Here is an 11,520-nt window from a genome sequence, read left to right on the forward strand (position 1 = left end):
CAAATTCAGATTACAACGTTCACTTTTTGCCACCTGGACTCTAAATGTGGATCAAGTCCTCGACAGGATGTTGAATCTGTACTTAAATAAACTTTATAGATGTAAATATTTATCTCTGTTGGAAAGTTGAATGGATTAGCAAAGCAAACAACAAACCACAAAAAACACAAGAGGGAGGTGAGGTCAAAATTCCCAACACGCGGTCAGCGAGCACTTTGTCACAGAAGCCACGTCTGTAAGTACTGACTGAACAAACAAAGAGCTTCCACTGGTTTTCATATTTCTGTACTTTTCACTGATATTCATTTGAACAGGTTCTATGTAACCGAGCAGTAAGTTTCATTCGGAGGAAGCAGGAAGAACAACGTGAGGCTCTTACCTTCTGGTCAGGTGTAGCACTGGGAAGACAAACCCACTGGTCCAGAATGTGGTTTCTACTGTGGGTGTGCTGTTGAGGGGGCGGAGTGTGAGTGTGCGTGCGTGTGTGAATGAGTGTGTGTCCGTGCACTGAAGCGAGTGCAAAGCTCACAATATATCTCATCCCCTGAAACTCCTTTAGAAAGGAAGGTATTGTTGTGTTCTCATGTCAGCAGCGTGTTTACGGTTGTTCTCATCTTCTACACAAATGTGATGTGTATGAATAAAGGCCCACACGCACATATATAAGTGTGTGTTTTATCAGTTGGACAGTGTGTGATAGTAGTTTGAGCCAAAGGTCCATCAGAGAAATTTATGGCGGCATCAGAAGATTTAAAGTCACAGCTGCCTTTTTCCACAGGGGCTCCGCTGACAGGCAGGTCACCATAGAAACTAAAATAGATTTTAACATTCAGATTAATAAGAATAAAAAATTTCATTTATTAGTTTAATTGGTTTAAATCCTGAATTCACAGGATTTTCACTCACTAGAATTTGTGTCTTTCATTTAATTAAATGTTTGTCACAGGGGCTCTGATATTATGGATGAGGCTAGAACGAGAACTTGGCAGCCTTCAGTTGTCATGACATGTTTTTTACGTGGTCAAAAGTGGTAAAAGCAAAGGTGAGATATGCCAAGTTTTATACCCTAGTACTGGTCCAGGTGGAAAGGCACTGGGTGCTACGTTTCCCATAGTTCAACTCGATAGCAGAACCTCAGTAATGTCTAACTAGGAAACAAATGTGTAGTTCAACCATCAGTGTGACATCATCAGAGGTTATTTCCCCATCCAGAGTATCAGGGACGTTATGCAACTGGTGTCACAGGCCAGTTCGTTCTCTCCCATTGACGAGTGAACTGATCCTCATGTGGAATTTCTGTTTAAACACCAAGTACTGGATTGTGTGACTGAAGGGAAACGCAGGCGCACCCATAAGTAGGAGATTACCCCATGAATCTGGAAATGTACGTTTTACTGGTTCGAAGTATGTGATCTGCCGATCAGATACGAGAAAAGGTCCGAAGGTCACATCCATAAAACTTCCAGGGATAAACTCATGACACAATCATAGAAGACAAATGGAAATCAAGGGATTTTAAAACTTTATTGGTCCAAATTCAAACGACACATATTCTCCTTAGGAAACAACAGAATTGCTCTGAATCCTCAGCCATTTAACAGAGGCGCGAAAAATCATATTCATACTGAATCAAACAAAATGAAGGTTTTTTTTCTAACGACACGTTCCCAATAGTGCATTTTCTTTTGTCACAACAGGTGAATTTAAATAAAGTTGAACATGTTTTGAAGTTTGTCTTATTACAGCAGTAAGTTTAAGTTTTAGACATTTTATCTCAAAAGTTATTCAAAGGCACAAGAACCATATAAAAAGTGCAATAGGATAAATTATCTTTGCTCTCGAACTTCATTCTGGTGTTGATGTTGTGGATATTCCCACTTTTTGAATGCTGGAGGTCATCAGGCCTCTTTTTTGGCTTCTTTCTCTAGGGAGACTGTCCAGTCTTATTTTGGTTTTGTTTGGGTTTTTACGTGAAGGAAAGATTTGTACCAAGATATTTGAGAAAAATCAAATATCAGATGCAGCGGAGTGCATTTCGTTTGTGCATCATTCACCAACTGCACAAAGCTGTACAATGTTTCCATTGTCGTCTGCACCGTTAATGAACATCAACAACACAAAAACTGAGACTTCAAACCAGCTGCAGTGCACTTATCTTTGAATTAAAAGTTAAAAGCTCACACACAACTCACATTTAATCCGCAAAACACACACACACACACACCTGCACAAACACACACTAAGTCACAGACAGATACAGACACACGCAGCCAGCTCTGAAAAGAAAACTCAGGTGTTACATCTGTTGCAGAGAAACAAATTGAGAAATAAAACTCCAACTCAAAGATGTTTCCCTGAAAAAAAAAGGATGTTACTTCCTCAGACCTGTCACGAATGTTGCTTCTTTAACGAAACACAAATGCTGATACCCCCTCCCTCTGTTACTCGAACCAGCCTTTACACAGCTCATGTCACTATCCATCTCTGAAAAGTCAGACAAATTCTCTACTCTGGTTTCATCTCTTGATTTGTTTGAGGACTTTTTTAGTCACACAAACCAGAGGGAAACGTCACCAGGGGTCGTTTTCACCTGAGCGCTTCGTATTGGACTTTCTCTTCTTTCTCTATAAATAAGAGGAGGATGATATCTTTACACAGAACATAGTTTGTGGCTGCTATATTGATGTTTAAAATCTGTTTAAGGCTACTGAGGAAATGTATTACTTTTTCACAGTATTTATTTAGGCTATAGTTTTACAGAGGTGTACAAAAAGTCTGGGTCAATTAGTTTTGGAGTGTCAAATAAAATAGATCACATATTCCAAAGCATGAAACTTCTGTTTGTTATGTTTTTCAATCTACCATCAGGATTTTTCTTTGTTAAAGTCAGTGTTGGGAAGTAAGTAGGTTTTTCCATTCTAGTCGCCCCAACACTTGGGACTTGAGTGCACACTTGCCTTTAGCAACATAACTATGCACACCAGACTTTTTGCTTCTCCTGGCGCTATAAATCCTCATGAGACATTCTGGGGCTGCGTCGGTCGAGCCAGGCCTTCAGCAGAGGAAGGTTGGTGTCCATCCAGCGGATGTTGTCCTCGATGGTCTCATAGGTCTGCTGGATGCATCTCATCTCTGAGCCCGCCTCCTCGGTCAGGGAGTCAAAGAAGCTTCGTACCTGAGCACATGCAGAGGAGGAAAGACTTAACATACACAGGTTAGATTTGACACATGAGACCTGAAAATACACATTCATCCCCGGAACAAGCATTAAAGTTGAACAACAAGCTGTGACGACAAGAGACAAAAAACTAAATATGGACTCTTTATATAGAGTGCCAGATGGAAGACACAAAGAAATGATGTGCTTCAAAGTGCAAAGAACTGTTAAACCTGTACTTCTTTCTCTTACCTCATGTAGCATCTCCCTGGTAGAATACTGGTTGGTCACACCCTTCACCATGTATGAGACTGAGTTGGAGCCGAGGTCAAACCTGTGTCATCAAAGCAAACACAGTGAAACACAATTCAAGTTTCTTTTGAGTTTTTCATTTTGTCCAGCGCCATCTAGGTTTATTAAAACCAGAAGTAACCATATTTGGAAGGACGGGGGTGGAGCCGAACTAAATGCATTCACTGCTTTATCGTCTCTTTGACTCTAAATGGGACCATCATTTCCAAAATGGACATCATGCTGTGTTGAAGAAGACTTGAAGCTAGAGACTGAGACCATAAACTCCTCAGGACAATGTTTTACTGACGTTATAAATCAAGTGAGAAGCGAGAAGTGATTTTCTTATAGACTTTTGACAGAAACAAACTTTAACCTGTGGGGTCGCCATCTGCTGGACATTTGAGATAATACATGTTTCTGGCACTTCTGCCTTGGCTTCACTTTCTTTACCCAGAGTCTGGGTCCATTTTTAATAAACAGTCTATGGTTCCTCCTTGTTAGTGTGAGCTGCTGGCTGGTGTCCGACCTGATCAATGACACAACCCATACATAAAATGCAACCCCATTTAGTAATGTAGGTCACTGACTTCTTGATGAAGTTGTGCCAGTTGGCTCGGAAGAAGTCCCAGGCCAGTTTGTAGCCGTGGGGGTTCTTGCTGACGGAGACGACCACGTCTGGGAGGTCCTGAGTCTTCATCACTTCCCCGCGGAGGCTCTGCTCCATCATCCTGCAGACACAAAGAGAAAGGTAAAGGGAGCGGCCAGGAGAGGTGACTGATATATTACTGATCTTTTCCAATTTCACATGAAGTACGCACCACTTGAGCTTGTCCTGCAGCGGAGTGACAGCCATTGCGATTTTAATGCGGCTCTTGAAAGACATTTGCATGGAGTGGCGGTATTTCTCGAACAAGAAGTCCCACCCCTCTGGCGTGCGAGCTCCAATCACGAACACAGCCATGGTGATGTCGACCGGGAGACTAAAAACAGACAAAACCACTTCTCCTTCAGAAACCAGCAGGTGAAAATCTTTACATACAAACTCTTGTACATATTGTCCTACAGTCTGTTTAGGACGCCTGACCTCATGTTGCCATTAGATTCCTTCCACTCGTTGAAGAGCTGCGTGGCTTTGGTCAAACAGGGGGGGTAGTTCCTGAAGCAGGCGAACAGCAGCAGGTAACTCTTGAGCACTCGCTCCGACACCGATCCAGAGTCGGTCCACACCTGACGATCAATCAGCCCCCGGAACAGATCCACAATGTAGGTCTGAGGAAACAACAATCAGCTCCTCTACTGAGATTCATATTCACCTTTAAGACAATATGGAGGACTTTGATGCTTTTTATCCACATGTTCTGTGACGCCTCATGAGTGCTGCCTTCACTGACCTTCATCTGGTTCTCCAGAGCCGGCATGTCTCTCTTCTCCATCAGTTTGTAGAGAGGTACGAGTTCTCCGAAGCCCTGAGTCACAGCCATGATCTCAGTCTCTCTGGACAGGTAGAGAGAGAGCTCCAGAGCCGTGTCCAGCCTCACCTTCCCCACACTGCAACACAAGTCAGGATTTCAAACCAACACCCGGCTGCAGCTTGGATTTCATATTCAGTCATTTGAAATTTGGATGTTAAAAGGAAAACAAATGGACAACCACTGATTTTCAAAATTTACAAACCACAATCACCGGTTTATATTCGGCAAAAAATAGTATGTATAGGAATTAAAATGGCTTCACTCAGACTAACTGATGTGGGATCTGATTAGTGGATGTGTAACAACCGACCTGACCAGCTGGAAGACGTTTTGGATGAGGCTGGCTCGGTCGTTGCTGGTCAGCGCCGTGTGGTTGTGCTGCAGCAGTTTGATGATAGAGTTCCACCCCTCGCCTGCATAGTGCACCATGTAGTAGCCACACATGTCCACGTTGAACTTCACCCAGTCCACCTCCTGCGGCAGGTACAGGACGTCTGCATGGAGGAGCACGGCGTAAAGAACAGCTCTGGAGCAAAGAGGACTTGTGGAAATAACATTTAGTTTGGGTGTATTACTCACCAGTCTTGGTTTTCAGCAGGAAGCGGTGGACGGTGTTGGAGGCGCTGGTCACATAGGTGAGTGGAATCTGCCACAGGAATCTACCAACACACAACATGACAAAATAAAATAAAATGAGAAGGAGCTGTTTTTAAAACTCTAGTTTAGCTTTTTTAAATGTCAGAATTTATGAAGCAACTCTTGCATTTTTACACTTCCCCTGCAAATGCAAATTCGGTACAGAACTTTGGTCAAAGTTTAGGACCGGAATCTGACGTCTTAGGATGAGTTTGATAGAAATGTTTCAGTGGCTTTAATATTTACCCTTCAGTGAGGGAGGGGTCGTCTGTCTTCAGGTAACGCTCCTGACTGAGCCTGACCTCGCGACCTCTGACCTCCACAGTGACCAGCGGGAAGCCCTCCTGCAATGTCCAGGTGTCCATGATGGCCCTGATGTCCAGCTCATCACCGGAGTACCACTTCTGCACGAACAAACACATATCGATACACAATAAATCATTTAACATTGTGTACAGTGACAGATTTGTGGCTACATCAATAGTTCATGAGAGAACTGAGGAAGTTTGCTCTGTTCAGCCTGGTCGCTGTAAAGCATGAAAACGTACGGAGGCTCCAGACTGGACTTTGCGTTTGGAGCAGAATTCTTTGTGTTTCATTCGGCCTTCGTCCAAATCATCTGAGCTGCAGATCTGTTGAGGAGAGGCACAGAACTTCAGCAGGGAAACATGATAGTAACAGACCCATTCAGCACAATCAGACATATTGTTACATCACATGACCTGCCTTGATTTTCAAACCTCTGAACGGCCAGATCATTGAAAACGAAGTGGTATTATAATTGAAGTATTTAAAAGCAGACAAGCACTGTGTCAATTCATTATTTCAAACTCAAATGTAAATGCTGTTTATCCCTCTTCCACTTCACCCACACACACCCATCACTCACATTAGTGAGGCTCTCCCACAGGTGGCTGTTGACAGTGTTTTGGTAGCTGAAGCGCTTCAGGTACTTGATGATGCCGATCTCAAAGGCCTCTGGAGTCAGGAAGTCCCGCAGCATATTCAGAATACATGCTCCCTAAAAGAAAAAGAAATACACACATGAATGCTGAATAACAAAACACCTCCAGTTGTGTGATTAATTACTTCAATAATTTTTGTACCTGGCTTTTAATGTTATATTTCAACTGCAGTTTTGAGGATATATGCAAATTCAGGGGAAATTGCTCGCTCAAATCTCGAGTCTATTTTCTAGCCCTTGACCGGGTAACAGCACAGTTTAAATACCCAAGAGCATCATCCCAGAATGAAGCTGACCTTGTCATACGACACGTCGTCGAACATCTCCTGGATCTGCATGGGGTTTTCCACGGGGGTGGAGACTGGGTGAGAGGAGCTGAGGGAGTCCACCTCCATGGCCTCAAAACATTTCCCCAAGAAAAAGTCATCCTGGGAGAAAAAGAAGGGAGGAGGGATGTGAGAATGCCGGGAGGAGAAAAGTATGTTCAGGTCAGACAGTTTACTAAAACACAGCCACCGCAAGGGATAAAATATTCGACAATCTGAGGTTTGAGGTCATTTTTTAATGGAATCTTTGTGGTCATATCTAACAAAAAGCTGTTTATTGACATAAGAGTTATAATCTTTCCTGTTATGCCAATAAAAATGTCTCAATATTTCTGAATTTAAATTAAGAGAGAACTCCAAAAGCAAATTAGATGATCTATATATGTGATAGCTGCTCATTCATGTGTTCTGAGTCAGATACATGTCAGTTCCCTGCACTCCGCTCTCACCACTTGCAGTTCTGGGTACGTGATGTCGAGAGAGACAAACTCCATGAATTTGGCGAAACCCTCGTTGAGCCACAGGTCGTTCCACCACTCCATCGTCACCAGGTTCCCGAACCACTGGAGAACATGGAAGAGAGAGAACATGGAAGAACAGCTTAGGACACCCCAGGACATGATGAAAATGAAACGGAAGCTAAGTAAAGTTCAGAGCTGAGTTGCTCTGTAGATACTGTAGATCATTAACACATTAGAAGTAAAAATTATTATTCATTATTTCCCAAATTTAGCAACTTTGAGAGTTGGGACAAACTGCAACTTTTACTCTTCATTTTCTAACTGAAGCTGACGGATGAAGCACAGGACAGACACACAACACGTACCTGGTGTGCGAGCTCATGGGCGATGACCTTAGTGATGGCCAGTTTGTCTGAAGCTGAAGACCTGTCGGCGTCGAAGAGGAGGCCCGCCTCTCTGTAGGTCGTCAGCCCCCAGTTCTCCATCGCACCTGACTGGAAGTCAGGGATAGCAGCCAGGTCTGCAGAGCACAACAACAAGCACATAAACACAGTGAAATGTTGTGTGTTCACCTGCTGCTCCGACTATTTCACAAGTGTATTCAAATCTCCTGTGAAACAGACATTCATACTCAATATTTTCAACATGCTGATTTTACTTTCCTACAGTTTCTTTGTTTGATCCAAGTTAGAAAAATATTTTATGTGGCCCAACCACAGAAAAGTTACACTAGTAAATGTTGAAATATATATGCGGTTAAGTCAAAGTGATCTGTGACTAAGCAGAAGGACTATTCTAAGCAGAATATTTATAAGGCTTTCTGACAGTTACATCCCATCACAAGTTTGAAATCAACAAGATAAAAAGTGTATCTACTGATATTCAGGTATAATATGATTTTTCCTACAGACCCTGTTTGGGAAGCGGGTAAGGAATATCAAAGTAGTCATCGTAGAAGTCCAGCAGCTTGACAGCAGCATCCAGAGCGAAGGCCGTCTGATCGATCTTCTCAGCGACAGCGTAGACTGAAATCTGATATAATATAATACAACAGGAAGTGGACAAGTTGACTGACAAAGTCAAATGTATGTTGCATACAATGTTCAAGATGTCTCTCCAAAGTACAGTAAATCTAAAAAGTAAAAAATATATCCCAACAAAACGATTACATGACCAGTGTTTGTTGTCGTCCTCACCTTGACGCCGTGCTGGGTGGTCCTGCTCACAGACAGGAAGTCAGACACGATGTAGGCCAGCAGGTACGTGCTCATCCTGACTGAGGTGTCAAAGTGATCCTCCAGCAAACCGCCTGGCAACTCCACTGTTTTAACCTGACAAATAAAATGTGTGGTGAGAGAAATGGAGAAAAGGGAGGAGAGGTCGGTGAGTCCATTAGAGTTGTGAGTTTCATTATTAGACGATAGAGGAACACAACATGTTCATGTGCTCATGTGTACCTGAGGCATGTTGGAGATGGTTATGTGGCGCGGCTCTCGTATGATCCGTATGGTGAAGTTGGCTTTGAAAGCAGGTTCATCAAAACAGGGGAAAGCTCCACGAGCAAACGTTGCTTCAAACTGTGTGGATGCCAGAACCCTAATAACATAAATAAATAAAGTGACATTATGTTAAATAATAACTTATGTAATGAGCTGAAGGACAGTTTCAGATTGTATATGTAGCATTTTGAACATCAATTTATATTTGACAAATTTGTTGCACATTTCCTTTCTGTCCTTCCTTCCAATGCTCTGTAGTTTTGCATGATTTTATTATTGTGTACCCTGTAAAATCTTTTTACACAAGATATCAATTAACTGCATTTAAGCCAATGTAGCAAAATCAATGTGGTGATGATTACATGATGGTTAAATGCTCCGTACACACTGCACCTCAAGAACAAGTCTCAGACTCTTACCGGACTTCCCCGCTGCTGGTGCGGTAGCTGCTCTTGTAGAAGCCGTGGAAGCTGTCAGACAAGTTGGCAGCAAACTCCAGCTGCACTTCGTACTTCCTTCCTTTAGTCAGCACGGAATCCGACTGCAGGGCGAGCTGATGGAAATGTGGATACTCCAGCACCCGGAGAGGCCTCACGCCTTCAGGCGCCAGGAGCATCACGTGAGATATCTGCATCTGCTTGGCATGGAGAACGATCATGCTGGTGTCTTCCAGCACGTCCAGCTCGATGCGAACAAGGCCAGTGAAGTCCAGGGTGGTCAGGTTGGGGTGGATGGTGAGGTCATAGTGGAGCGGGTAGATGGTTTTGGGAAGTCTCATGCGGTCCCACGGGAACGGCTGGCCATTAGTGGCGATGGGGGGGTCTTTGGCTTGGCCCTGATTGGGCAGCTGTGCTCCAGATGAGGGAGGGAAAGGAAGGAACAGCAGCAGCAGGAGAGGAGCCAAAGACATGGTGACACTGAAAGTAGAGAATCCTCTCACCTGTAAAAGCCAATTTCACACAAATGCATAATCATGTTCAGGAATATTATTACATGTCATCGTAGTTTGTTTTGTTATCTAATTGTAACATTACAACATCATAACTTTGAGAGAGCATCACATCTCTTAACTGTAGTTGCTAAAAGATGTAATCAATAGCTCAATTTTTAAATCAAACTGTCAAGATAATCAGTCGATATTGATAATGATCAAGTTAAACATCACATTATTAACACTTTACAAATCTGAGGTGGATCGTATATATGTCTTATAGCTCCTTACTTAATTTATAAGAAATATATATAATTTAATATATTGCTATAGATGAACGTTGTTTTATTGATATAGTTTAATTGCACAGTCTTACTTCAACACAACTAGACAATGACAAAGCACAAACACATGGCACTTGATCCGGGAAACACGACACTTTCGTTCTCACACTAGTTTATCCATGATCCAAATAAAACCTCATAGTAAATAACCCAACAGAATCTGACAGCATGGACTGGGTCGATCTTTAGATCAGTAACAATCATAACAATGATCTTATTTCATTATGTTTTCCACTCACCTTCGTTTCCTGCTCGAAGTTCACGTTCAAATAATCCAAGAGTGAAAGTGAAAGAGATTGCAGAGAGGGAATTGCATTGTGGGAAAAAAACACATGATCCCTTCTCCACTGTGTTAAATTCAGTGTAAATCTAAGATTATTGTGATCTTAAAAATGTGAATTACAAATAATAAGAATGTCTGAATTTACATTTCTGCAGATTATACAGGAAACCAAGGTCGTGTACGTTCATATACGCTTTTTTTTATCAAATAAAATCCTCGACCTTTAAATGTAGTTGTAGAGTTAGTGAAAGAGTCCGTGATGTTTGTAAAACTGAGCCAGAATAAAGAGAAACGACGGAAAGAAGTAGAAGAGAAAAGTCGTGTTTACAGGAACTTCCGTGTTGTTGCTAAGACCCACCTATACATTGCCTCTGATTGGCTTACTCTCACACGCCCCCTTAATGCTAACAAATCACCAGTCTTCCTGCCTTAACCTAAACCAATCAGATGCAGGTTAGGGGGCGGGTCTTCTCCCACCTCAGGAAACACTGAAACCACAGTAATCTGCAGTCATACATCTCACCACTAGAGGGTGCCATTTCCATTCCTGTTAATTTCTCTGTGAATCAAAGTTTTTCATTTTTTTCTTTCAAAAGAGACTTTATTAAATTAATAATTTAAAGTATATTCAGAGCCTGCTACTGATTAATTAAAAATATGTAAATGTAAAGATTCCTTCACAAATACTGTTATTCATATATCATCACAAATCACCCAAACTTTGAAATGACACTGTCAAACTTATTGTGTATGTGTTTTTTTTATTTTACAACTGATTTCACAAAGCAAAGAATGTCTTGTAAAAGTTCTTTATGCAATAAAATACATGGTCATGAATTTAACAATGTTGCTTCATAAAATATAATAAAACATCTGAATAACAAGTTAAACAGCTTCACATGTTATGATGTTCTCAAAATAAAACAGAAAATGTTCAGGTTTGAGTCTGAAGTGAAAACAAATTGAGAGTTGATTTCCTTCACACATGTTAGTAAATATACATTTTCAATCTTTCCAGTGAATTTCTCACAGGAGTTAATCTTTACCTTGAGTAACTTGAATTGTCTGAGTTCATAAAACTCTCTCATGTGGCCGTCTGGCCTGGAAATGTTGTGATTTTATTGTTGCACTAAAAGCTTTTTTATTGTACACA

General features: G+C 41.8%; 1 protein-coding gene across 2 annotated transcripts; it reads right to left on the reverse strand.

The window, feature by feature from the left end:
* Nucleotides 1–1,505: 1,505 nt before the first annotated feature.
* Nucleotides 1,506–10,715, reverse strand: erap1b (endoplasmic reticulum aminopeptidase 1b). 2 transcript variants are annotated; one of them, XM_047341411.1, is made up of 19 exons: nucleotides 10,324–10,715; nucleotides 9,229–9,726; nucleotides 8,768–8,906; nucleotides 8,507–8,641; nucleotides 8,222–8,342; nucleotides 7,676–7,830; nucleotides 7,299–7,412; nucleotides 6,820–6,951; nucleotides 6,449–6,580; nucleotides 6,108–6,191; nucleotides 5,806–5,963; nucleotides 5,503–5,582; nucleotides 5,234–5,417; nucleotides 4,843–4,999; nucleotides 4,536–4,720; nucleotides 4,270–4,431; nucleotides 4,039–4,179; nucleotides 3,410–3,491; nucleotides 1,506–3,175 (listed from the first exon to the last, which is right to left on the reverse strand). In XM_047341411.1, exons 2-19 carry the CDS (start codon nucleotides 9,717–9,719, stop codon nucleotides 3,005–3,007), a joined length of 2,823 nt encoding a protein of 940 aa, XP_047197367.1. In that variant the 5' UTR covers nucleotides 9,720–9,726; nucleotides 10,324–10,715; the 3' UTR covers nucleotides 1,506–3,004. The 2 variants fall into 2 exon arrangements, with proteins under 2 accessions (XP_047197367.1, XP_047197366.1); XM_047341410.1 differs by having other exon boundaries at nucleotides 9,229–9,749.
* Nucleotides 10,716–11,520: the final 805 nt, after the last annotated feature.

The sequence above is a fragment of the Hippoglossus stenolepis genome, chromosome 9 (assembly GCF_022539355.2).
Source record: "Hippoglossus stenolepis isolate QCI-W04-F060 chromosome 9, HSTE1.2, whole genome shotgun sequence".
Classification (NCBI taxonomy): Eukaryota; Metazoa; Chordata; class Actinopteri; order Pleuronectiformes; family Pleuronectidae; genus Hippoglossus; species Hippoglossus stenolepis.